This window comes from Streptopelia decaocto (assembly GCF_964273445.1).
Source record: "Streptopelia decaocto genome assembly, chromosome: 10".
Classification (NCBI taxonomy): Eukaryota; Metazoa; Chordata; class Aves; order Columbiformes; family Columbidae; genus Streptopelia; species Streptopelia decaocto.
Window position 1 is genome coordinate 20940128 of NC_138665.1, and position 26904 is coordinate 20967031.

General features: G+C 57.3%; 1 protein-coding gene across 7 annotated transcripts in view; it reads right to left on the reverse strand.

Annotated features, from left to right (window-relative positions):
* The window catches only part of AR (androgen receptor), a 48965-nt gene extending 25924 nt beyond the window's left edge, over positions 1-23041 (reverse strand). For all 7 annotated transcript variants that reach the window (XR_014184926.1, XR_014184927.1, XR_014184928.1 and 4 more), the window contains exons 1-2: positions 21629-23041; positions 3688-3839 (exon numbers count right to left, since the gene is read on the reverse strand). Coding sequence is in view for 1 of the 7 variants with exons in the window: in XM_082061645.1 (XP_081917771.1) it covers positions 3688-3839; positions 21629-22614 (1138 nt within the window). In the remaining 6 variants the exon portion in view is untranslated. The remainder of the gene's footprint in view (positions 1-3687; positions 3840-21628) is intronic.
* Between the last annotated feature and the right edge of the window lie 3863 nt (positions 23042-26904).

The window sequence follows — 26904 nt, forward strand, 5'->3', positions numbered from 1 at the left end:
GCCAGCAGCTGGGCCCACGGTCACGGTACGGTGATCCTGCTGAAATGGTGAGCGCCCGCTTCCTGGTTCACAAAATAAACTCTTTGGGGCAGGAACCCATTTTCTGTTAACTGTACATGCATAGGCTGGCACTGTTTATTTTAAGCTGTTAGCCATTAACAAAAAGGGAAACAAATGGTCATCAAATGGCTGTTCATGACTCTGCTTCTGCTCAGCACGAGAACAAGCTGCTTGCTCACCTTGTCCTAATTCCAAGCGACGCAGAGATCCCCCTTTTAATTACTGCAGAAACTCGCCGCCTTCATCGCTGCTGTCCCCAGCTGTGGACACGGTTTGTGGGACAAACCCAGGACCTGGGAGAGGGACCACGCTGTGTCCCGGCAAAGCCAGCTGTCCTGCGCTGCCCTGCCCGCCCCATGGCCGCAGCGAACCGCGGTGCCGGGACGCTCGCCGCCCCGCGGCCGGCACAGGGCTGGACCCGGCGGCTGGCGGAGGTACCAGCAGTGGCAGCTCCGTGTGCTCTGTCCACACTGGCATCCTCTGCCCCTCCTCCCCCAGCCGGAGCTGCACTAGTGACAGGGACGCGACCGGCCGCGTCCCCCGAGCGCAGCACCGCTGTGCGGAGACGGTGCCAGGGCTGTGAGAGCCGGAGAACAAGGAAGGGTGGCTGGAGCACAGAGAGGTTCCATCGGTCTTAAGTAACTTCTCATTTACAGAGACTCGTTTTTAATTTCAGGATAATTTAGTCTCTTCATTTAAGAGCAAGCTGGGACATTTGCAATCAGCTGTTCTTTATTTAAAGATAAATGCACTGTTTTATTCTTTTATTGAGTTTAACATTGGAATGATTTTTTTCTCTTTCTCATTCCTGCAAACAACAGAGGTGCTTTCTCATACTGCTCCAGAGCAGAGGCTCTTGCTTTGCAAACCCGCAGGTACAGGTCTAAACTTTAAACACGCTCTCCTATTTTACCCAGCACTCCTGCTCTTTGCAATGCCAGGCACCCAGCCCCTTCTCGATGGGGACGCTGCCCTCAGATACAATCACGCAGCTGACGACGCTGCGGAGGATGCCCAGAGAGGACCCCGCTCCTTCCCCGCCAATGCAGAGGCCGTTTGCCACGGGCAGAGGTGACGGGGCGGTCACCAGGGCACTCGCTGTCCCTCTGCTCTGGGAGCAGCGCCAGCAGACGGGTCTGTGCGAGCGGGACCCTCGCAGCTGCGGGAGCCCCCGCTAACCGCCCCGAACACGCTGCTGTGCCCTGCCCCTCCTGGGGACACCCCGTGTCCCCTCCTGTGCCACCCACACCGCCAGAAAGACGCTTCTGCCACCACCGTGTCCCCCCGCCCGACACCTGCCACGAGCACAGTGGCAGCCGGGCAGGAGCGCTTCTCCAGCCTCGACTGAAAATAATGGCTCAAGGAGAAAGATCAGCTGCTCAGCCCAGAGAAGGTATTTTGCCAAAAGCTTGTTGTCACTTGAGTTGTTGTGCCCAGAGTAGCTTTCTCTTCCAGAAAGCAAAGCAATCTGTGCTAAGTCTGGAGGAAGATTTATGATTGTGAATGTGAAAATCCATTAAATGCCTTTTGAATGAGGACAGGGACAGGGACCTCGTCCTCCTTGTATTTCAGTGCATAAACCAAATCCTAAGAGCTGGGGCTCTCTGAGGCTTTCTGAGGGAGTGATTCCCCGAGTGTCACATAACCACAAGGTCTTCAGTACAGTGAGGACAGCACTCATCACCTACCACTGCCCTGCACCCAGTATTTATAAAGGAGTCAGATTTATTGTCTGTTTCCCAGAATAAAGGCTCTATCCTTGTACCCCATGGTACAGATGAAACCTCACGCCCAGGCTGCCGCTCCACGGTCTCGTCCGGGGGAAAGGCAAAGTGCTGCTGCCCACCCTAACACAACCCGGCACTTCCAACCCCTGGGACACCCCCAGGCTTAAAAGCTTTACATTAATGACATAACACAACTGGGAGAGGGACCACCACCGCAGCACATGATCAAGAGCAGCGCAAGCAGCTACCTCAGCCTGCAGCATCCCCCAGCACCCCGCAGCATCCCCCAGCACCCCCCAGCATCCCCCAGCACCCCCCAGCATCCCCCAGCATCCCCCAGCATCCGCCAGCACCCCGCAGCATCCCCCAGCACCCCCCAGCATCCCCCAGCACCCCGCAGCATCCCCCAGCATCCCCCAGCACCCCGCATCACCCCCCAGCACCCCGCACCCCTGCTCAGCAGGACGGAGCGCACGCTGGTGTACAATACAAGGAGCAGCACCGGGACTCGCCTGCTGACACGGGGTATTTCATCAGCCCTTTATCTGACAGAGAGCGCCAAGATTCCACTTACTATAAATCAACAATAACTTGCTGACTTAAATAAGGATCTGTTATTTACTCTGGCTGCACAAGCCAATCCAGAATTGGTGTACAGCAAAGGGACTTCTCTGTAAATTATTTACTTGAGAAAAATATGCCAAACTTATTCTCTATTAATATGACTTGGCTGTCTGATTCTGGCAGCAGTATGCTGCTGCCCTCCATGGCACAGCCACTCCTTCCCTGAACCAGTGCTGGCAAGTTCACTCCTGGCATGTGAGATGAACGAGGGAAAATGTGACTCCAAGCAGGCGGGATAATGCCGTGAGAGCGGCAGGTGAGCACCCACCAGCCCGGGACCTCCGCTCGACAGAGGGTGACGGGAGGTGCGGGAGGGCACGGTCACAGCCCTAACACCGGCCACCAACGCTGCGCCGGCGCAGCACATACATTATGTTAGCACCGAGGAAGAATGATGACTTTTTGGGTTCATCACTGCAGAAAACCAGTCAGGTGTGTCATTTACGGGCACATTCCGTCAGCAGACAGTTGGGCTTCCACAGCGGAGAGTCCCACTGCGCTGCCAGGGAACCGCAACTCAGCTGCAGGGACAAACCAGACGGTGCGGAGGCAGCTGGGCCGGGTCAGCACCAAGGAAAGGTGGTGAACAGCCCCTGCTGCGAGAGGGGCATCTGGGCTCCAACATCCCCGGAGAGCCTGGCACCGCCAGCCTGGGCGAGAAGCTGCTGCTTGCTCAAGGGCTGGGGAGGGGATCATGGACACCGAGGTCAGAGCACGGCTCTCGATGGACAAATGGCTCTGTGGTTTTGCAGGTATTGAGAGAACTGAGCCTCTGGAAGAGGAAAAGCATCCCCTAAACTTGGAGTTGTGGCTCTGAGATCACAGGAGGGCTGATGGAAACTTAAAGCATCCTTGAGAGTCAAGAGGAGAAGCAGAACTGGCTGTTCTGGGGTCCCACCGCTTTGCCAAGATCATCAGTCATTGAAAAGGTTTGTGTTTTGGCAAACTGGTGTGGCTACTTTTTGAGGGCCATCTGCAACGTGGAATGACAAACATATGACAAAGAAATGAATTTATCCTTGAATTTTCTCCCTTACTAGTTTAAGAGGCCTTAGAAACCCACCAGATGTTGTTCCCACTACTCTTCTCTCATTCCCCCTTAACCTTTCAGCTGGAGGAACAGATACCATGATGCTGCAAACGCCTCCAGCACTCACACGTTAGTGACCTGACTGCAGATGAGCAAGAACTGGTGTCGGTAGCGCCCGACCTTTGAGCCGCTTTGCTGAGAAAGCCCGCGCTGGGGCGGGACTGATTTTCCCTCTGCACACGTTACCTTCAGCCGCCCGTTTGAAGAAGACCTTGCAGCTCCCGCAGGTGAGGGCTCCGTAGTGGCACCCAGAGGCTTCATCTCCACAGATCAGGCAGGTCTTCTGAGGTGGAAAGTAATAGTCAATGGGCAAGACGTGCTCCCGGCCAGTGTCCAACCTGCAGCGTCAAACAGGAAGAGAACAAGGGAAAGGGTCAGCGCACGAGCCTGGGACGAGTTATTGCTGAGCACAGTGGATGGCGCTTGGGAGGACACTCATGGCAACCCCAGAACTTCAGTGATGGGACAAGCCAAGCGCTGATCAGAAAGGAGGCAAGCAAGGACTAAGCCAAACCTCACTCTGACCTTGGGACTTGGTCATAGAATCATGGAATCATTTAGGCTGGAAAAGACTTTTAAGACCATCAAGTCCAACTGTAAACCTAACAGTACCAAGTCCGCCTATCCCTGTCCCTGAGAACCTCATGTCCGTCTGTCCAGCCCTCCAGGGCTGGTGACTCCAGCACTGCCCTGGGCAGCCTGTTCAATGCCCCACGGCCCTTTGGGGAAGAAATTGCTCCCCAGATCCAACCTCAACCTCCCCTGGTGCAACTTGAGGAGGGTCCCATGGTCCAGGACCATGGGAGAGGATTTGACCCGCCAGTGCCGCATTAACCGCAGCACCGGGATGCTCCGAGAGCCAGCGCTGCCCTGGGACCCGTGCTCCTCACCCCCCTCCATCGCACACCCAGCCCCAGCCCCGCGCTGCCGCCCGCCCTGCGCCTCCCCCCGACACACTCGGTTGAGAAGCTGCCTTTCGGAAGGCAGCAGGAGAGCTGCTTAGCAGAATTACAAGTCAACGCACGCCAGGCAGAATGGGCAGCAATAGCATTTTAAGTTATTTGCGAAAACTGGCTTTTTGTCAAAGCACCAGATGAGGCAATTAGCTTCTAACAGTTAGCAGGTCACTGCAACTTTTTGGTCAAAATTAGATCTGCTCTTGGTTTCTGGTATTGTTTGAACGCTTGCAGGCGAGCTCTCAGAAATCAAGTTACATCAAGAGCAAATGTGACAATTCTGGGACTTCTTGGGAAAAACCTTTATGCTCATAACAGCCCCATTTGTACCCACAGTATGAATAAACCCCAAATCCACCGAAACAGAAAACAGCCACGTGCGATGGCGGCCTGAACCCCTACTGTGAACACTGGGCAAAGTCTTGCAGCTTTTAGGCTCCTCCACCGGAGTTTAAGGGGCTGTTGCTGTTGTGTGAACAGCAGCTGGGCTGCGCAGCCTCAGCCAGCGGCAGCGCCGGCCGGCGCGGGGCACGGTGCCGCTCGCGCCCTCGGAGCCGAGCGCGGGACGGCACGGCGACGGGGACACCGGCACGGCGACGGGGACACCGGCACGGCGACGGGGACACCGGCACGGCGACGGGGACACCGCAGCCACGCTCACCACCGACCGGCTGCCAGCTGCTCCTTCCAGAGCGCTGCTGTCTGCTCCTCCTAAGAGAGCTGTGCAGACCCGGCCTAAATTGTACGTTAATAACTGGAGCAGCAATCTTATCCTCTGCTCGTAAGGCCAGAAACAGCTTGAGTAATTCCCCATCGTTTTAGCAGCAGCAATCAGCATCAGTGACTGCCCTGCAGATGCTGCTCAACTCTCCTTCCCCGACAACCTCCACTGCCACGGCTTTTCTTCAACTACCGATTAAACAGGGAGATGCAGGTGGGTGCAACAGATCTGCCGCAGTTAAGTCCTGATGCAACAACGCCCTCCCTGCCTCACCAGCGCCCCGGCACCGTCCCACGGGCCGGGACACCCCGCACCCCGGCCCGGGACACCCCGCACCCCCCCTCAGCCCCAGAGGCACCGCAGAGCTGGCACCACTGACAAATAACCCGCAGCAGATAGAAAAGCTTTGCTAAAGATCTTATATATCCAGCAATGTTTCAGACTCCAGCAGAACCAGACCTTTCCTCTAACGACTTGATACCTTTTTGCTCCTCTCCACGCAACCAGAAATCTGAAAGGAGCTATTTTATCTTTTTCTACAAGGCTTTCCATATTGTGCTTTCCCAATTCTTTGCACTATGTATTTCAGATCAGAAATCAGCCAAAGTGGCTCTCGCAGCAGCAGCGGTTGCGACGACAGAAGCAGGACCCCCAGAAGACCTTGGAGTACTTTTGAGGCGTAATTATTTAAAGCTGCAAAGTAGGTTACCAATTAAGGCTCGAGTGCTTTCTAAACAGCTCTTTCTCCACAAGAAGAGCTGTGCAAGTGCATATATACCTTTGTGCCCACGTGTACCTATAGAGGTGCATCTGCCCACATGGGTGCTGGGCAGCGCGGCCCCACGGCGCTGGGGCTGCCCCTGCAAACCCGAACGCCTGCGTGGGGCAGCCCGGGCAGCCGCCCCCCCCCGCCAGGCGGGACACGGGGGCTGCGAACCCCTCGCATCAGGAGATGGACGTTTTGGGTCACGAGATGGGCATTTCAGGTCAGGAGATGGACGCTTCGGGTCGGGAGATGGATGTTTCGGGTCAGGAGATGGACGTTTCAGGTCGGGAGATGGACATTTCGGGTCGGGAGATGGACATTTCGGGTCGGGAGATGGACATTTCGGGTCGGGAGATGGATGTTTCGCACCAGCAATGTTTCCAGCTCGCCCCTGTGCCTTTACTACCAGCAGCACACTGTCCACAGAGTGGAAGGATTTGCCCAGGAACACTCTTGATTTTAAAAAGATGCCAATTTGTCTTTTTCTTGTATTTAGAGAGAAAATTGTAAGAAAAATAAAACTTGAAATGTGACCAACTCAGAGTGAGCTTTAACAACCTATTTTCCAGTTTCCAAGTGACCTTTAAGGGCATTCCCAAAGCACAGGGGTGACGGCGCTGCCGTGAGCCAGAGGCGGCTCCGGAGGCCGTGCAGAGCGGGAGCTGCCGGGCAGAGCCCGGACACCCACCGGGACGGGTCCCAGCGACCAGCGGCGCCAGGAGCTGCTCTGCCCTGCACCGGGGACCCGGGGTGGCCCAGCACCAGCACCAGCACCACAGTGTGTGCTCGGCGCTTTGCCCCCAGCAGACATTCTCACTGTGTCGGTACCTCCTGATCGTACCCACCCCACAGAGCCACGGAAACACGGAGCTCTGACCAAAACAAGCACCGAGCGTGGCGTGGGGGCTCCAGAATACACGACTGTAGTTTGCACAATATGTGGCAAATGTCACAGAGGGTCCGAAAGCCAAAGCAGGAGATAGCGCGGCGTGGGCAGACACAACTGGCGCAGCCGTGACGTCGGGGCCGATCCAGCCGGCGCACGGCCCCAAGGCCAAGGTCAGGGCTGCACACGGAGCGGCCGGGGAAAAAACAACCTCAGTATCTCCCTGATGGCTGCAGGAAGAATTTTACTGTTGTTTCAGAGGGTTCTTTAAGGAAATGAAGAGTCTGCTGACCTCCTGCCACACACAAATATTTCTGTAGAGTAGGAACTACAATTTTGCAAGAAGCACTTGTTTGTCAATAGTTAATTTAACCAAACAGCTGAGATTTCACAACGTGCCCAGAAAGCCAAGGGCAACCATGGATAAGAGAAAAGTCAGCCACTTCTCCTAACCCACCAAGAGGGTTTCCACCCCAGCAGCAGACGGCACACGGTCCAGAGGGAGCCAGGCACAGCTGCCCACAGCTCCTGACGCCCAGGACACACCACGAGAACGTATGTTTGTGCTTATCTGCACGGCTCTGCAGCCCATGCTGCCTGCTCAACCACATTAATTCATTAAGAATTCACCATGATGCATTCCTCACACTCCCTGTTTTCCATCAGTCTGACGTAACCGAACAAACACAACTTCCACCTCCTTCACTCCTGAATTTGATTTGGCTTTGGGACTCAGCGGTCTCGTCCAAACAGCTGAAGCACAACGCAGGGGACGCGCAGACACGGGGACGTGGCTGGAACGGCCTCGGAGAATCCTGCCCGGAGCTGCCACGTGCCCAGCGCATCCCGCCCCGAAGCCACGGCCGGGAACGCCGGAGCACGGCACCTCGCTCGCTCACCGCGGGGAAGGTGCTGGGGTTCCGCACCCTCACAGCGGTGCGGCTATCGGCAGCCTGGCCACCATGCCAAGGACATGCTGAGCCATGAACTGAAGGAGCACTTGCCCACAAGCCTGGATGACACAGAATCCTGTCCAGCCATTTCAAGTACTGTTATTTCTGAGATTCTGTGATGTTATCAGTGGTAAATGTTGCCTTTAAAAGGGCATAATCTGTGCATGACATTTTCAAGCACAATATCAAAAATAACCGGCTTCCCATCCCTGGAGCTGCGTGGCGGGTGCCTGGAGCAGGGTCTGCGGAGGACACCGGGGCAGGGTCCCCGCTCAGCCGGCACCGTGACTGCTCATTCGGGCAGGAGCCTCAGGTCCTCCTGCACGTTCCCATTTCGCTGCCGCCGGCTCCAGCACGAGCTGAACTGAATCTCCCCTCCACAGTCACTGAGCTGCGCTGACCCAGATAACGAGGTCTGCACGGAAACTTTAAAGCATCCCATCTGTTAACATGCTTTGAGGAGTCTAATCTATAAACATGCAGCCTTGTACACTGAATTTATTTCCTTTTTTCTAAATAGCCTTGACTACATTTCTAAACTGACCATGTCTTGTTTTCATGCAGAACCGCTGGAGGCGGAGAGGTGAGATAGCATCTCTGAGCGAGCAGCGCGGAGCACAGCGTGAGCAACGGGGCAGCCCGCCGTAAACGCACAGGGGACTCGATCTCCATTGGATTTAAACAAACATGAGAGATGACAACGGGTTTTGCAAACATCCCTGGCAGCGAGGGCAGGCAGAGCCAGCATCCCTCCCTGTGACCGGGCTGCTCCCAGCCCGGGGCAACAGCAGCTTCTGCAAGCACAGCTGCACAAATCCCTCCTCAAACTCCCAAACCCAATTATCTTTTGTCTTTTCAAATGCTCTGTTTACTAATTTGGTCAGTTTATTTTTCACACATTGGGTCCCAGCCATAACCAAAGCCCCATCTCTACCAGAGACTGGGACTGTTTGTCCCAGCCCTGGGGACAGTCCCCAACAGCCACGGCGCACCTAGTGATGGGTGGAGAGCAGAGGCCACGGCAGAACCCAAACCCCCGCCGAGTCTCCTGATTTCAACCACCATCACTGGCTCCCACCTTCCAGTCATCCCCAAGAAAGCAGCAGAAAACGAGGTTAAAAGGGTGAAAGGAGGCAGATGCAGTACCCCTGAAATGCAAAGGCGCAGGCGGCCCCTGGGTCCCACAGGCGGCCCCCGGGTCCCGCAGGCGGCCCCCGGGTCCCTCAGGCGGCCCCTGGGTCCCACAGGCGGCCCCCGGGTCCCTCTGCGGCAGCAGCTGCTGCGATGTGGATACAGTACTGAGACCAAACCTTCTGCCTCAAAACTTGATCTCCAGCCAGTGAGCTCAGGGAGCAGCTTAAATCAGCCCAGAGAAGATGAGACACTTGATTTCCCCAGGCAGAGCAGGATCTACAAAAAGAGACAGCATGAATGTATTGCAAGGTTACTTAAGAAGGGAATTCACCTGATTATGAAACACGAAGGGGACAAAAAGCAAAATGAGTAAAACAAGCGAGGTTCAGCCCTGGCGAGGCCATCAGCGCTGTGCACCGTGTTGTCCTGGCGACTGTGGAGTCACCCGGAGCTCCAAGGACAAGACCCTGGTGTCCTCGGTGCACACAGAGCCCTGCTCATTGCCCAAGGAAACAGTCTGTCCTGACTGATGTTTTTTAAATTAAACCCACACCATAATCTTCCATTCTCAAGTCCACTTCCTCCACTGGCAAAAAGAAAATGTGACTATATGAAAATCACCAATAATGAGATACTCTTGATCCATATGTTTTGTCTCCAAGGACCTTGCCACTGTTCTGGATGGGGAATCCTGCCTCTCCATCCTGGCAGCATCCTGGATGCTCCCTTTGTTTCTGTAGCAGACGATCCCATGCCAGCACTGCATTTATAAACCAGACAAGCAGCCCCTGCTCACAATGCTCTGTAGGACAATTCCTGCCCAGACGCTGCCGGGCAGGACACCTGGGGCTGCAGAGGTGCCCAGCACAGCCCCGTGTCCCCTGACAGGCGCAGCCGGGCACCTCGTGAACTGGCCGCTTGGCCCCCGCAGTATCTCCACAAATCACTGGGTCAATCCACCAAGTGACGCGGTGTCTCAAACAGGAAACAACAGCTGCTGGGGGTGACGGGCTGGCAGGACGGGGCTGCTGCCAACGCCGTGCTCATGGACACCCCTGCAGCGGGACAGGCAGCGCCACCCCTTCCCCAGCCCAGGGACCCCCCAGCGGGACAGGCAGCGCCACCCCTTCCCCAGCCCAGGGACCCCAAGGTGGGACAGGCAGCACCACCCCTTCCCCAGCCCAGGGACCCCAAGGTGGGACAGGCAGCACCACCCCTTCCCCAGCCCAGGGACCCCAAGGTGGGACAGGCAGCGCCACCCCTTCACCAGCCCAGGGACCGGGATTTAATTCAGCAACAAGGACCACTCTACTTAAATAATCAGTTTCCATCTTTTCTACATCTGCCTTTGGCAGTGATTTTCCCAGAAGAACGCATTCGATAACATTCCCTTTGCAGTGATTTTCCCTAAGAAAGCATTCGGTAACATTCCCTTTGCAGTGATTTTCCCTAAGAACGCATTCGGTAACATTCCCTACCTTCACATTTTCTCTTTGCAATGTGCAGAACGTGTTCGTTTTAACAGGGCGCTGTTGATGCCTCTGCAGAGGATGTGACAGTTCTTTCCATTAGCAAGAGCCTTCTGCTCCACAAATAGACATCGCTTTTTTGAAGCAGTTCTACAGTTTGCCATGACTTTTGATTTTGCATTCTATAACTCAGAAATGGTGTATGTCGCATTTCTTCTTTATTAGATTCTAGGTTAATATTTTATTTGTGATGGGCCATTTTCTAAGGGATCTCCAAGATTTAATAGCCGTGGGACGCCACTGTCCCATGCCTCATTCTCTACTTGGGCTGGATTAAAACCTCCCGCATTTTCCGGCTTTTTCACAGCTCCGAGTAGATCTGTGTTTTGAATGACGAGCCTTTCAACTGAACCGGCTGAATAAACTGGATTTTCTCTACTTTCCAGAGCTGGTTTAGCAACACAGTGAATTCCTGGTGCTGAGGTGCTACTTCTGCTGGGAGCTTGGCTCCCCCGAGCCTCCGCAAACCCGCGAACCACCCACCATTATATTTTACTGACCTCCCGTGAGTTTCACAGGCTCTGGTAAACACAAGCGGCCACATTCTTCTGTGATGAGGAAGTGGATATTCGGCTCCACACTTGCCCCGCTCGCGGGAGCTCCTGGGGACGCGTGTGACAGTCCCAGTTCTTCCACCCAGGAACAAGTGGGTGCGCTCGGGGGTGCGGACCGGAGCCCCCCCGCGCAGCCCTCAGGCCGCCAGGACAAGCCCATGGCGGGCAGGCTCCCGGCCGCGCTGCTGGGGGACGGCAGGATTCGCTTCCAGACTCGGACATTTAACACGTGTCACGCTTTCCCCAGTTCATCTGGCAGCAGAATTATCGCTAAGGAAACCGGTGCTGCAAATTCTGCATTTGTATTTCTCTACTGGACGAAGCAAGAGTTGAAAATGGGAAGAGGAAGACAAGGGAGGAATCCAGCATGGGAAATGAGAAGACCGCAAATGGCACTTACACGGGAGGGACACACAGCGGGCGCAGAGACCTGACGCATGGGCAGCAAAGCGGCAGGAGCCACCATCCCTGGAGGAGCTTGAAAGACAAGGTTCTTAAGGACACAGTTTAGTGCCAGAATTAGGTTACGGTTGGACCCAATGATCATGAGAGTCTCTTCCAATTGAAATGATTCTATGATTCAGCTGGTCCTGGAACTTTCTGGCAGAACTGGTTTATTTGTAGGCATGTTTACACCAAGACCAAACCTTTGCAGAGACACAGCTCCAAGCACACAAAAACGCTTTTCCTTATTATGTCCTAAATGGGTATAAGCTCTATCTGCAAATTTTCTCTTCAACTCTGCTGGCAAACCACTTGTTTTCTAGAAGAGACTTCACAGCTTACGCAAGAATATCATATCCCCATGCCCTCAAAGCAGATCAAGCTTTGAGTCATCTCATAAAGAGTAAACACGCAAATTATAACGAAGGTTTCACATATCTATGGTCTTCTTGGCACTTTTAGCCCTGATCTCAGCGGCAGAGGCGCGTTCCTCGGCATCCCGCAGCAGCCGCTGGCGCAGCGCCGGGCCCCTGCCCGCCCGTGCCCCCTGCCCGCCTGTGCCCCCTGCCCGCCTGCCCGCCCGTGCCCCCTGCCCACCTGTGCCCCCCTGCCCGCCTGTGCCCCCTGCCCGCCTGCACCCCCTGCCCGCCCGTGCCCCCTGCCCGCCTGTGCCCCCTGCCCGCCTGCCCGCCTGTGCCCCCTGCCCGCCTGTGCCCCCTGCCCGCCTGCGCCCCCTGCCCACCTGTGCCCCCCTGCCCACCTGCGCCCCCTGCCCGCCTGCGCCCCCTGCCCGCCTGTGCCCCCCTGCCCGCCTGTGCCCCCCTGCCCGCCTGTGCCCCCTGCCCGCCTGTGCCCCCCTGCCCGCCTGTGCCCCCTGTGCCCCCTGCCCGCCTGCGCCCCCTGCCCGCCTGCGCCCCCTGCGCGTGCCCGCGGCCACAGCTGCCCACAGCTGCCCCGGAAATGGAGCCTGATGCTGGAGTGCTCCTCTGGAGACACCAGACACGGGCAGCCAGGCCCGGTGCTGGGGGCTGAAAGCACTTCTCGGGAAACAGAGCGGGCAGGGCCCTGCAGCAGCGAGCGGCTGACCCCGGGCTGCCGAAGCGCAGGCAGATCGCTGCAGCCCGCGGAGCCGCGCTGGGAGCGACGCTGAGCGCCGAGGTGCTGGGGCGTCAGCCAGGAGCCCCGCACGCTGCTCCAGCCCCGCTCCGCTCTCCTGAGCAGGCGAACAACGAAAGCGGCCAGGAACCGTTTTAATCCCGCCTGCAAACCAAAACACAGATGCCACATCTAATTTTAGGCCTCCTAGCCTTGACAGTGTTCTCTGAATTCTCTTTTAAACATGCAGCAAGATAATCATCTCGGAACAGTGCGGCCGAGCGCCACCTTGACCCAGCTCTTGGACAGGCGAGGGTGCGTGGGACAGAGCCGGGAGCAAAAGTGTCACCGCCGGCCCCAGGGGATCCCCAGGGGACACGGAGCCGGAGTCCCCTCTGTTCACCGGAACACACAGGGACGGTCCCGCTGCCCCGTGACACCTTATACCCGGGGGCCTGGGCAGCTGGCCATAAGGCCTCAGGCCATAAGTCAAGCTTTTAAGCACCAAGCTGAGCTGAGCGAAGGCAGCACCGCTGTCCCCAGGCCCCTCTCAGCTGCCACCCAGCCCAGCCTGGTCCCACGGCTGCAGGGGAGGATGAGGATGCTCCATCCTGCGGGCGCTGCCCCGCGCTGCTCCCCCACACAGCCACCCTCACCACGGACCAAGGACCTGCCGCTTGGCACAGGCTGCGCTGTAAACAAGAAAGGGGAAAAAAATCCCTGTGCTGCTATTTTTTCTCAATTTGATCATCTAAAGATGTTCCTGGGGACTTGGGAGCAGATTGGGAAGTAACAGATTTCTTTGCAAGCGGAAGATGGTGTTATCAGGGAGAGACTTTCCAACCTCAGAGGACACATAAAAGCAAAGCAAAAACCTGAAAGCCAGAAAACTAAATCTGTGTGAGCAGGCTGAACTCACTGGGATGACCCCGCACACTCCGAAGTGTACGAGCATGCACAGGGACAAACCCAGAGCCAGCCAAGGAGGGGACACGGTCCCGATGGGACCACGACTCCAGGACCCAGACCTGAGCAGGCCACGTGCCACCCAGACACAGGGACAGCGCTGCCAGACAGCAGGGAAGGGAGCTCAGGGACCTGCCCCTGAGCAGTGACAAGAGGAGGGGATGTCCCTGTGCAGAGGCTCCGGGAGCCCCGTGTCCCAGGGGGTGCCTGTGCCCAGCACCCAGGGGCAGGATGGTGCAGAGCGCCCGCTCCTCCGCGTCTCCCCGCGGGCGATTGCTGCACGCACCGCAGCGAGGGACGGACACGCTCTCTACACGAGAACGCACGCAAAACCCACGCGCGGTGTCCGGGGCGGAGGGTGGTGCGTGCCCACAAACACACAGGATCCAAGAAAAATGTAGATCATCTGATCAATATTTGCATGCGGTATTTCATTTTCCAGTTCATGCACCTAATTGCCACCCAGATGAAAGCAATTAACCTGATCCGCACGCAAATTACTTTTCTCCTTTTCTCTCTTTACAAGAGTGAAGACAAGCTGCCGAGACAGCCCGTCCAGAGGCGCATCAGGAACCGCGTGGGCGCTGCTCCCGCTGCGGGTGGGAGGGGGGAGGAGGCAGGAGCCTTCCCCAGAAATCACTGATACAAAAAGCTTGTGCCTGGACTCTGTTCTCAGCACACGGGCCAAGGTCAAAGCATTTTTTTCTGCCATTTCTAACCAGCAAAGAAGCAAATGCAGCTAAAATATGTAACACCAGCCAAACAGCTGAAGGGCTGGTGAGAAAACGCCAGAAAAATAAGTAAAGTATCATCCTGGGAAAGACAACGAGCAGCAGCCCTATGAGGCCTCCCTGAGCGGCGAGAACACGGGGAGGAAGCAAAGCCCAGGGTCTCCCACCTTGTCTGGGCAGCCGATCGTGTCCCAGTGGCTCTGGAAACGCACGTCAGGAAACCTGCGGGCTCCCCTCTGGCACTTCAGGGATTGCTCCTGATGGCGCTTCAGGAACACCCAGCGAGGTGGTGGCCGCAGCACAGACGGAGATGCTGTTGTAACGTGGGATGTACCCGCAGGGCTCTTCCCAAAGCCACAGCCAGCCCAGCGTCCAGTCCCGCAGAACACCAGCATGGAGGAAGAGGGCACCCAGCCTGCACCCCCAACCCGCACCCCCAGCCTCAGACAAGCCTCTGGCACATCAGAGCCCCAGACTCCTGCGAAACTGAACCCCGAGCTTTGCAGCGGTGCTGGAGCCCGGGCCAGGCAGCCAGTGTCAGGGACACCCCTCCCGCGGCAGCCGGCTGACCAGTCAAAGACAGATCATCACCACACAGCACACCAGCAGCGGCCCCTGTCCTGGAGGGGTTCCAGCTCCCCGTGCCGCGCACCCCAGGTCCCCCACATTCCACAGAGTGACGTGTGCCCGGCTGCTCCCCGGGGACCCGCAGGACACTGCCCGCCGCGTCCCCCGCTCTCGCAGCAGAGGATGCCCCACACGAACGCTACTGGCGTCCCAATACTGGCAGATCTGCTCTGACTTTCTAAGCCTTATTTAAGGCCTCTCCTTTGCTCCCAGAGCTGGTCTGGAAGCAGCAGACACCTGGCCTGCAAGCCCCAGGAGCTCCACGTGGTCCATGGCATCACCAGCCCCTCAGCAGCCCCACAGCCGAGCAGTGCGGTGGAAGCACCAACCAGCCCCCCAGCAAACATACGGGCTTATCCACCGCTCTTTACCAGGGCTGCCACTTATTTATCACGGTGTGCTCCATTCTGCTGTTTGATCACACACAAAAGTCACCAGGAGCCCTGCGGAGAGCTCGGGGTGTCACTCGCCCTGTGCGGATGCCCGAGATGCCCGGAGCAGGTGACATCCAACTCCCGCCCAGCGGGACCGGTGCCCGCTGCCGGGAAAGGGCACCGGCTATAAATACCCGCAGAGATGGGCTGTATTTTTAAGATTATTTCTACTACTGCAAAATCACTTAATCTGTGTCCCACCAAATCAGTCTTATTGCTTCTGAGGACATGTCATCATCTCACTCCATCCATGGAAAAGGAATAATATCTATTTTGCATGGTTGCCCGCAGGCTAAATGAATTGCTGCTCATACGTGCTCCAGAAGGAAAGTGCCATCAAAGCAGAGAGTACTGCTGCTGGTGATACTTTGATTACTGTTAGAGGATGCATTGAACTTCACCTGAAAATACTCGTGGGAAGAATAGGGGGTGTGAAGGTTATTTTAAAAGGAGAATAAAGCACAAACACGTTGCAGCAGCGCTGCAGGCGCCTTGCGGGTGAGCCGGGCGCCTCAGCTGTGCGCCCCTCCCCGAGCTGTGCGCCCCTCCCCGGGCTGTGCGCCCCTCCCCGGGCTGTGCGCCCCTCCCCGGGCTGTGCGCCCCTCCCCGAGCTGTGCGCCCCTCCCCGGGCTGTGCGCCCCTCCCCGGGCTGTGCGCCCCTCTCCTCGCTGTGCGCCCCTCCCCGGGCTGTGCGCCCCTCCCCGGGCTGTGCGCCCCTCCAAGCTGGGGAGGATTCGCTCATCCGGGGGGTGAGCAGCACAGGCACATTGGTGGGGAACACAGGGGCAGCGCTGGATACAGCGAGAGGAATATGGATGAAGAACCTCCCTCACAAGTCTTCGCCATGACAACTGGGTCAGCTCCTTTTGATTTTAATGGGCTTGCTCATACAACTACTATTGTTAAAAAATAAAGCCAGTTCTGGTCAGGCTGTTTCCCAACTACACCAGCCTCCCAAACACTACAACAGCTTCGCTCATCTAAATTAACTCTGGTCCCTTAACTGAGGAGTGACAGGCTGCGTACATCGACAGGAGATCAGGTCACCGTGTCCAGCCACCCGCAGGGACAGCGGGAAAGCCCCGGTGACACCGGCACACCGGGCCCAGCCAACGCCGCGGCCCAGCCGGGAACACCCCGGTGCGAAAGATGCTCCCAGACCTCGGGCTCGATGTCTGTGATGTCTGTGCAAGGGGCAACTTCATTTTTTCTACATATTTCCACCATTTAGCTGCCAGAGCCACACAACTGCTGCACAGATCTCCGGGATCAGCTCAGAAAAACAAACGGTGGTTTTTACTAGAAGTAGTAGAAAGTCTCCCACAGAATAGTTTCCTTTCAGTAAATGCTCCTTTGATAACTTTAAAATGTTCCAGTGGATGATAAAATGTTTATATTTTATATTTAACTTTGTAATTTTAGCCTGCGATCACGAGCGGGAAGTATCGATTTCACAGCGAACGGTGGGAGCGGGCGCCGGCAGCGTGGAGCGCGCCCTGCGCGGCGCTCAGGAGCAACCGCGGCGCGGGCGGCACAGCAGGACGGCCATTTGTACATCAGCAGCTCGTAAAACATGAACGAAGCTCAGTGCGAAGATAAAAACGTAATTAATATAAATGACAGAAAAATACAGAGAACAGACGATTGCTCTATATTACAAATTCCTGTTAACTCTGTGAATGAAACTGCTTATATCGTGCCAAAACAAAATGTTCCCATATGACCACAAAAACTTGCAACATTTTAGGAAATGTTGGAATTTCTTCCTGCAGGAAACAGCAACATTTCAGTTTTCCTCCTGGTTCAGGACCAGGGGTGGGATCAGCCCTTCCCTTCCCTTCCCACCACGCACAGACCCCGACCCCGTTCAGCTCCGAGTTCCACGGTGCCAGTTGGAAACTAAAGAGCACTGAAGATGGCTCCTCCTTCTTCGTTCATTGCTGCAGCCATAAACCCCAGTTCAGTGGCAGAGGAGGGGACAGAGCTTCACCGCCTCCTGCACGGCCCCGCAACCGCGAACCCGGGGGAGCACCCCGAGCACCGGCGCCTCTGTCACCCCAGGGCTCACCAGTGTCAACACAAGGACCAAGATCCTTCTGCTCCAGAGCGCCTTCTGCGTGGCTCCGGGCGCCTCCAAAAGCAAACAGCCGGTCCCTCGGTGCATTATGCCACCAGGACCCAGGCTCCCCATGTGGATTTCAGTGTGCTCCCTGCACCAAGTCTTTAAAAAGCCTTTAAAAAAGTGGCACTTGCTGCTCTCGCACCCTGTGGGCTGAGTCTAGGTAACTAGCCTGGCAGAGCCGGGCTCCAGAACCGCCCAGCCCGGCCGCTCCCGGCATGGCCCCAGCACATCGCTATTTCACAACCTGACCTCAAGCCACGACCAGCCCCTGGTCACAGCTCGGTAATGCGCCAATTGACATTCAAAGGGGTCCTGAGTCCTCTGAACCACACGGCACTGGTGCAGGACTGGCGCCTTATTCTGGGTTTCAAGCAGCCTTCCCGTGCCTGCCAATGGGGACCAGAATCAAAAGGTGATGAGGAAGATTGTTTTTAATGCTTTCTCTTTACCAGGATCCATCAGAAAGCTCCAGCACAGCAGTGACTGCCCCGGCTCCCGAGCCTTGCCGATCGTCCGCAGCTGCGGACCGCGAGCGCGCACCGCAGAGCTGGCCAAGGGAGCGGCTTCGGGAGCCACGTTCTTCCACGCACAGCTTGTCTTCAAAAGCAGTATTTACATAACACAGATTCCCCGAGCAGAAAGGCCGCAGTGACAACGGCAGCGGGAGGGTCATCCCCTCCCAAGGGCTTTGGGCCCCGCAGCGAAGAGCTGAGGGTCAGAAGCCCCGAGTCCCTGGGACGGGGCACGTCGTGGAGAGCAGCCGCTGCCCTCCCACTGCCAGCCCAATAACCCGCCCTTGATCTCTTTATCAGAATCTTATCTCCTCCTTCAGTACAGAGAAATTATTACAGGTATTATCTGCATGCGGTATCACAATTACATAGCTGGCCACAGAGAGATTATCTGGCCATTACGGCAGATACACAAACACACGGCGCTCGCCCAAGCTGATCGCAGCTGAGCCGAGAGGAACCCGCAGGTAGGTGGAACCAGCAAATACAGCGATACCAAACCTGTAACAGTAGCAATAGCAAGTGCCACTGAAAAATGTCTGAAGCTACATGGACAGCTAGATTTTTCTGAGCCAATTACTGCCTAAATTTATCACCTTTGTTTCCATTGCTTCCGTAATAACTCCTTTGAGACCATTTTAGCCTAAACGAAACTGACCTATGCCCCTTACCAGTGCTGTGCTTTGGTCTTGCAAGCCATATTCTGTAAGTGCTGCATCTCACTCTTAAAACAGGTTATTGAGTCACCTCAAAGACTGCTGGTAATAATTATGCGATAACCAGAGCACAAAGATTAACAGCTACAAGTGCACGGTGTAACAAAAGCTTGTATTAATTTGCTAACTACAAATAAGCATTACTGGCACAACCAGGTGCATCATATCAAAAGCTTTACATTAAACCGAATTCTATTGATGCCTTTGTCTCCTCTGTCACGTTTCGGTGCCTCTACACCCAGACAACGCCCCGTGCACGTGGCAGGGCCGCAGCAGCGAGGGACCCGCGCCGGCGCCGCCGCAGCGCCCGTCCCACCGCCCCTGTGCCCGGGGCTGCGCCGCCGCGCTCCCTTCCCATCCGCGAGCGTCCAGCCCCTGGCCCGCGCCGATCAGGGAAACTCTTCTAGCAGCGACCCCAACACCCAGACTGACAGCCGTTTATACACAGGGAAAATGTAAATAACTCTCCCCAAACATTCAGAAACCGTTCATGCTTTAAAGTCATGTTGGAGAGTGGGTGTTTGTTTCTACCTTAAAAAACACCTACTTACACCAGAGCTGGACTGCACCGGGGCAGAGCCGGGGCTGTGAGAGAGGTTCTCCTGGGAGGGGAGGGATGCGAAGCCCCTGGCACAAAGCAGCGACCAGAGCCAGGAGCCACACGCCTTGGAACGGCCGACACCGCTGTGCCTGCAGCTGCGGCGCTGCAGCAGCGCGGGGCTCCCGGCGCAGGGCTGGCGCAGCTGCACCGAGCCCACAGAACTGCCCTCAGCTAAACGACAAGAGGACTCTTCCAAGGCCAAGAGGGCAAAGCTTTCTGTGCAACGCCGCGCAGGGCAGGATTTTAAACCCGGCACTGGAAGCCAGCAGGGGAGCGCAGATCCAAAGCATACCATCCTTTGGTGAGGGAACCTTACAGTAAAGCGTTTTAGCCCCCCGACCCTCTCCTCGCAAGCGCTGCTGCCTGGGAAGCCGGAGCACGACCGCCACCGGCAGCGCCGCGGCTGCAGAGGGACTGCGCTGCGCTGGCACTGCTCGGACCCGGGGAAGATTAAACACCACGACAATTAACAGGCAGCACATGGTAAAGTAAATGGAGACTTCGCTGGGATGAAATATAAACTTGGCAGCAATTGACCTGGATGGCTTTAGCCAGACCACAAAGGAGTGTTCTGCTTTCCTTACAGTATTTAAAAACTGCATCCGAACCCAGAGCAGGGTATAGATACTATCAGTCTATGGCTTGGTTGCAGCAGCTGGGTAACGCTGTACGAGCAACGGAGTTCAAGGAACAAGGGGAGGGCATTTAAAGCTCTCTGTGCTGGCTCCAGCTCCACCGATCCCTGCAGACACTTGCCAGTGGGAGCCCCGGCCCTTTGGAGCCGCTGTGCCGCAGGGACGCGGACACAACACGTTGAACAGAGCTGCGAGGAAGAGGAGGACACAGCACTTCCCACGGAACATCATTTATCTCTAAGGCTGGACTTGGGCAAAATTTACCTGCTGCCCAGGTCCAGCCCACACGACTGCCTGCTGACCACCCCATGAGCCAGAACCTGCTCTCAACACGGCATTCCCCATGGGCGCGGGGCTCCGCTGCCCGGGCAAACCACCCATCGCACGCTGAGCCTTCTGCTACTGAAAACCTGCCTCCCCCACTGCCAGCACCTGGGCAGCTGAACTTTTCCAGCTCCACTCATCCCTGCCCACCCTGCGCTGATTTCGGCAGATTCACGCGGCTCCAGAGGGGCACACCCAGGGCGCGCAAACTGCCCGCTGGACTCACTGTGACCCGTCCTCACTTCTACCCCAGCTTTTCTGCCAAGCCCTCCCCTCCTTCATAAAATCCCCAAGTAAATTGTTGTGTGGAATATAATCACCACATTGCCTGAATAAAGCTGAGAGCATTTTAAAGTGCCAAACAAGCACAGACACAGAAGTGTGATACATTTGCTCTCTGCTAATTTAAAGGGAAAATGTAGCTGTTCATTTTAATCTTTGCTCCCACCAGACAGAATTGCACAGCGTGTGCATGTGGATGTGGAACTCCGAGGACGCAAACCCAGGCGCAGGCCACGCCAACCGCCTGTGGCTGGGGCTGCCCCCGAGCCAGCGGGAAAACCCTCTTGCAGTCACATTCTCAGTCATATTTCTATCAGCTGCAGCGATTCTCACACAGCAATGTGATTTGCCATGATGAAAGGTGATGATGCAGTATGCCCACTGGTTTAGATGGTGTACACCTATTTCAGAGACAGTTAATCTACTTTTCTTGGGTTAATCCACATGCAAAAATTACTTTTGAATGAACCCTTCACACCTCTCCTCTCCTGTACTCCTATCTCTACTTTAAAACACAAGTTCTGCCTGTACCTAAAGCAGAGCTTCAGAGCACACACGGTATTTCTCTGCCTATATACCCAGCAGTCGCAGCCTGTTCTGCACAGCTCATTGCCCATTTGTCCAGCTCACGGCAGAACGAGGGGCAGGGAGAATTTTAACCTGATCTCAAGATCTGTCCGTGCTTCAAGCGCAGCGCCCCAATTCCCGCACACTTACAGCAGCCGAGAGATGAGGGATAACAGATGCGTAACGAAATTAGACAAATGCACTCAAACCTTTAGGGGCCGGCGGAGAATACCGGGAGTATTAGGCAAGATTGTGCCAGAAATAAGTCACAAGTGACAGCATTTCGGTAAAACGGAAGGCTCTGGCAGCCGAGAGGTGAATCAAGCGGGGAGCAGGCAGGACAGAGGTGGGCTGGACCCGCGGCGTTTGCCGGGGCAGCTGCGGGAGGCAGCGGAGCGGCTGGAGGGGTGCGAGGTGCCAGAGGGATGCAGGGTGCGAGCGCCGGTGGGACGCAGGCTGCGGTGGGACGCAGGCTGCGGTGGGACGCAGGCTGCGGGGCGCCGGCGGGATGCGCGGTGCAGGATGCCGGTGGGATGCGGGATGCTGGGTGCCGGCGGGACGCGGGTACTCACCGGACGTCGCCGTAGACGCCGGCGTAGCCCTCGGCCCAGGGTCCCAGCTCGCTCTTGATGCAGGCGGGGGCGGCGAAGGGAGCCCGGCCCGCCGGGTACCAGGCGTCGGCGGGGAAGTCGGCGGTGTCGGCGGCCGGTCCGCGGCCGCAGCCGAAGGGCCCGGCGGGCGGCTCGGCGCAGGGCCCGTACAGCTGCTCCTCCTCGGCGAAGAAGGCGGGCCAGGAGGACGCGGGGCCCGGCGGGGCCATCTCGGCGCCGTAGCGGCACGGAACGCCCCAGCCGCCGCCCGCCGCCGGCCCCGGCGGGCTCTCCAGCTTGATGCGGGCGGGCGGCGGCGCCAGGCTGAAGCCGGGGGGCGGCCGCGCCGCGGGCCCCGGGGAGCCGCGGTAGAGCCCCGGCCCGGCGGGCGCGTCGACGGCCAGCACGGCCTCGGCGCCCGCGAAGGCGGCCGGGGCGGGCAGCGGCTCCGGCGGGTCGGCGGGCGGGCGCGGGGCGCGGGGCGGCGCGGCGGGCAGCGCGAACATGCAGTCCTCGCGGGGCAGCGGCTCCCCCGGCGCCTCCAGGGCCAGGCCCATGGAGGCGGACACGGCTCTGCAGAGCTGCTTGGCGCTGTCGCCCAGCGGGTCCTCTTTGGGCTCCGCTTCGGCCTCGGGCGGCGGCAGCAGCGGCAGCGCGTCCGCCTCGCACAGCAGCTCCCTCAGCTCGCCGGAGCCGGGGAAGGGCGAGCTCATGGCGGGGCCGGCGACCGGCATCCCCTTCCCGGCGCCGCGGGGCTCCTGGGGCGGCAGGCAGGCGGGCGACCCCGGCGGCGGCCGGGGGCTCGGCGGGCAGGGCGCGCACGCCGGCGGCTGCTGGCTGGTGCCCGGCTCCTCCCGCGGCGCCTGGAACGCCTCGCAGACGCTCTGGAAGAAGGTCTGAAAAGCCCCGCGGAAGGTCCTGCCCGCCGCCCGCGGGTAGACGCGGCCGACCCCCAGCTGCACCTCCATGCCTGCCGAGCGCGGGGCAGCCACAGCGGCAACGGCGGGAGCGGAGAGCGCCGGCAGGCTTCCCCCGGCCGCCCGCCCGCCCAGCGGGCTACCAGCCGCGCTGCCCCGCGGCGCCCATCCCCGCCGGAGCGCCGTGCCGGGCGGCGAGCGGCGGGCACGATGCTCGGAGCGCGCAACAGGCGGAAAAAGTTGGAGCCGGCGGAGCGAGCAGCTGCGTGCGGCCCGTGTGAGCGGCGGCGGGGGCAGCGCGGCAGGCAGGCGCGGGGGAAGGAGGTGAGGCGGGGGAGCCCGCCCCGCGCCGCCGGCCGAGCGCTCTGCAATGATTAATCCGGTCCCCGCCGCGGAGGGAAGCGGCACCCGCCCTGCCCGCGGCTCGGCTCGGCTCGGCTCGGCTCCCCCTCCGGCGGCAGCGGAGCCCCGCGGGGCGGCCCAGGCGCTGCGCGGCCGCGGAGCTGCAATTTCTGGGCTCGGCGCCGCAGGCGCGCCGGCCCCGCGGGCGGAGCGGGACGGGACGGGGAACAGCGCCCGCCCCCACGGGCTCTGGGCGAGCGCCCGGGCCCAGCGGGGCGGAGCGGGGCTGCGGCGGCCCCGGTTCCCGGGATGGCGCCTTCCCCCGGCCCGCAGCTCGGGAGGGCACACGGCCGAGCCGGATTCAGCGGCGAAAACGCTCCTTTTCGCAGGGCACTGAGGTAGTCGGTGCTCAGCAGCTTCCCCCGGCTGGGCCTGGCCAAGGGCACCTGTGTGACCCCAGCACCCGCGCACCTTTCACTTGGCACCCGAGGGAACCAGCCGCCCTCTCCCTACCCAGTGGGAGAGTTTGCTCCCACCTTCCTCTGCTCCGCGTCTTCAACAATCTCCGCTCCCCACTGCCGAGAAACAGCAGGTTGGTGCATCTCGTGCATCTGCACCACTGCTCTGGGTGCAGGTGAGCTTGAAAAAGACCAAATAGCCAGCAGACATCATTAGTGTAGGACCTACCGTAAACAACACTTGAGCTCCCCTTACTGGTCCCGTAATAACGGAACCCATTACTGGAATGATACTCATTTAAGATAGGTTAAAACAAGCCCCTTAATTTCAACCCTTTTCAGGATAAAGGGAAAAAAAGTAATGATTTGTTGCAAATGGAGAAGTGGAGCCAGTCGGGAAAGTGAAGACTCATGTCCAGCCTTTTAAAAGCATTTTTACAAGCCATGGAAGATAAAAATAAAAAACTAAATCCAGCCAAGCAAAATTTGGCAGCGTCCTCCATGCTGCCTGTGACGCAGAGAAGCCGGCCGGTCTGTACTGACAAGTAATAGAGCCCCTAAAATAATAAAGAAGCTCAACTAAACCCTCAAAGGGTAAAAATGGAGGGAGATACTGTGAAATAGGTGTGGAGTCCCTGTTTAAACACTCGCAGGTCTCAGCGATCCCGCCCGCACCCTGGAGCTCCGTCCGGCACATCGCAGCGCGGTGCCTGAGCCGAGCAGCTGCGGCTCCGCGCAGGGACACGGACGGGCCGGGGAAGAGACCTGCAGAGACAAGGAGGACTGTGCGGCCAAGCGCTCACCACGGTACAAACGGCTCTTCACGTCCCCACGTGGGAAGAGCCTTAGCATGGGGGAGACTTGTGAAAGAAGTGTCTCCTGCGGGAACAAGGTTGTGTGCATCGCTTTTCAAAAAGCAGGTATAAAAGGCTTAACTGGATTTTCTAAAAGATTAGTACCATTAGTATATATATATATATTTTTTTTTTCCTGGGCACAGCTGAGTGTACGAACCCGCTGCTCCCGCCAGCTACGCAGCAGTAACGATGGCCCAGCTGAATTGCAAAGCTGCTCCGCGCTTCAGAAACGATGGCAAAAACCTAGAGGCACAAACCCAGGATTCGCAACTGAATCTTATTATGGTGTCCCCTGTAAATAATGCAAATGCCCCACCCCTGTCCCAGAAAATCAGCCGTTGCCCCAAATCCATGCAGATACCTGCCAAGTGCATGCAGATTGCAGTGTCTTTGCTCTTCCATCCTCCAGGAGCTGTCAGGCCTCTGGACTGGAATATATGGACTCTGCAAAACATCAAGGGAGAGTTCTCGTGATTAGCACCAAGAACTGTATGGAAAAAAGCTGAGGATCGAGATGCAGTCTATTATCGCTTAAGAAACAGATGCGTTTGTGCTTTAAACAAAAGTGTGTTATTCAGATGCGTGATTCCAAGGGGCTGTGTAAGCACTGGGTCTGACACCAGCGCTCCGGCCCGGGCCGAGCGCGCTGGGAGCGCCCGAGCGGCGGCCGTGCGGCGCTGCCGCTGCGTCTGGAGCCGCCGGGCACAACAGGGGAACACGGCAAAACCGCTTCCGTCCTCCTCAGCCGACACAGCCAACGCTTCGGCTTTTACTGCTTGACTATGTGGTTAAGACGTATTATTTTAGAAGCAATTTTGTGATTAGATCGTCACATAAATTTGAAGAAGCTGGTAAATCTTTTTTTCTTTTAATTTATTTCCTGAAAAAGGCATCTTGTGAGCATTTTGTTTCCCTGGCATTCACGTGTCCTTTTCTCTGTGTGTGTGTGCATGGCTGCACACGCTATTTTTTAAAGGCTTCACGTATTTTAATCTTTATACCTGGTTGACGAAGGAAAATCTGTACTTCTAATGCACAGTGTTTTATTTGCAGTTACTATCTTACACATATTAAAATGTAACTTTCTTTAGTGTTCCAAAGTTCCTTTACTAGTTTCATTAAACCCTCTCCAGAAAACCACTTTCCAGAGGTTAGAAGTCAAGCTCAATCTCAATCTCAGCTTCCATCTTCAGTTCCGAGCGCTGCGTTTTACACAGTAAAATGCGCGTTGTTTATGGAAGGACCAGGGAAAACCTGCGTGTGTCCGTTGTCTCTGCGTGCGAGCTGGGCCGCGGGTTTGGTTACACGAGCGAGCAGCAGCCTCGGCGCGCCGGGACCGCGCTCCTCGGAGCCCAGCCGGAGCGTCGCTGCACAACGAAGCTGCACAACGTGTTGTGGATTGTTTGCGGGACGCCGTGCGGCTCAGGGGCCGGTGCTGAGGTATTCCTGCATCTGATTGCGGTTTATTGCTGAACTAAGGCGGGCTGAAAGCATTTTGTTTCGCTTTGCTGTCTCACAGATACCGACGCGTTCTTTTCTAGCGTTCCAGCGGTGTTTGGTTTTATTCATTAAATCTGAGTGCAAGAATGATGAGACACCATTTTCTGTTGTAAAATAATATTAAAATCAGACGGTGCGGGGGACATCCAATGTAAGAGTGCCGCCGTTTCCATCAGATAAACTCGTTTCGAGGGTGCAGCGGCCCGGCGGGTCGGACGCGGCGGAGCCGCTGCCGGGCCGAGCGGTGCCGGGGGCGAGCGGCGTCTCCCCCGCGAACCAGCCGCCCAACCGAAAATTAACCGTGAGCGAAAAGAGGGGCTGTTCACAAACCAGTTGTGTTCTGACTGAGGTACATGTGGCTTTTGTTATAGGATAATGGCTGGGGAACACCCCGCAGGGTGGATGGGTTTTGCGGAGCTCTGGGAGCAGATGTTTCTGCAGGATGGTAAATGATGAATAATGTGTCAAATAATTTTAAGAGAAACATCACTTTTTCCTTTATTTTATGAGGAGTTTACTGATGTAAACTAAATGCATGTTGATTAATTAAAAAAAATGGAGACCCTAGATTCATGTCTAAACCTAATATAGTCTATAAAAATATGTTAAACTGAAGATGAAAACATGCTATTATTCTCTGTATTTGCTCCCAAGATCATAAAGACATTTTTACATTTGGCAGGTGAAGTCACTGCTCAAGTACCGAAAACTGAAGTTTACTGCGAAGTGAAACCGCCGCTCCCAAGCGTCCCACCGGGGCCGGGGGACGTCTCGGCCGAGCCCGCTGCCCGGCCCAGGCCGCCAGGCAGCACCGGGCCGGAGCCGCGTGTCCTGTGTGTCCTGTGCCCAGCATGGCCGGAGCCGCGTGTCCTGTGTGTCCTGTGCCCAGCGCGGGTGGAGCCGTCAGTCCTGTGTGTCCTGTGCCCAGCGTGGGCCGGAGCCGCGTGTCCTGTGCCCAGCGCGGGCAGGAGCCGCGTGTCCTGTGTGTCCTGTGCCCAGCGCGGCCGGAGCCGCGTGTCCTGTGTGTCCTGTGCCCAGCGCGGCCGGAGCCGCGTGTCCTGTGTGTCCTGTGCCCAGCGTGGGCCGGAGCCGCGTGTCCTGTGTGTCCTGTGCCCAGCGCGGGCCGGAGCCGCGTGTCCTGTGTGTCCTGTGCCCAGCGCGGGCAGGAGCCGCGTGTCCTGTGC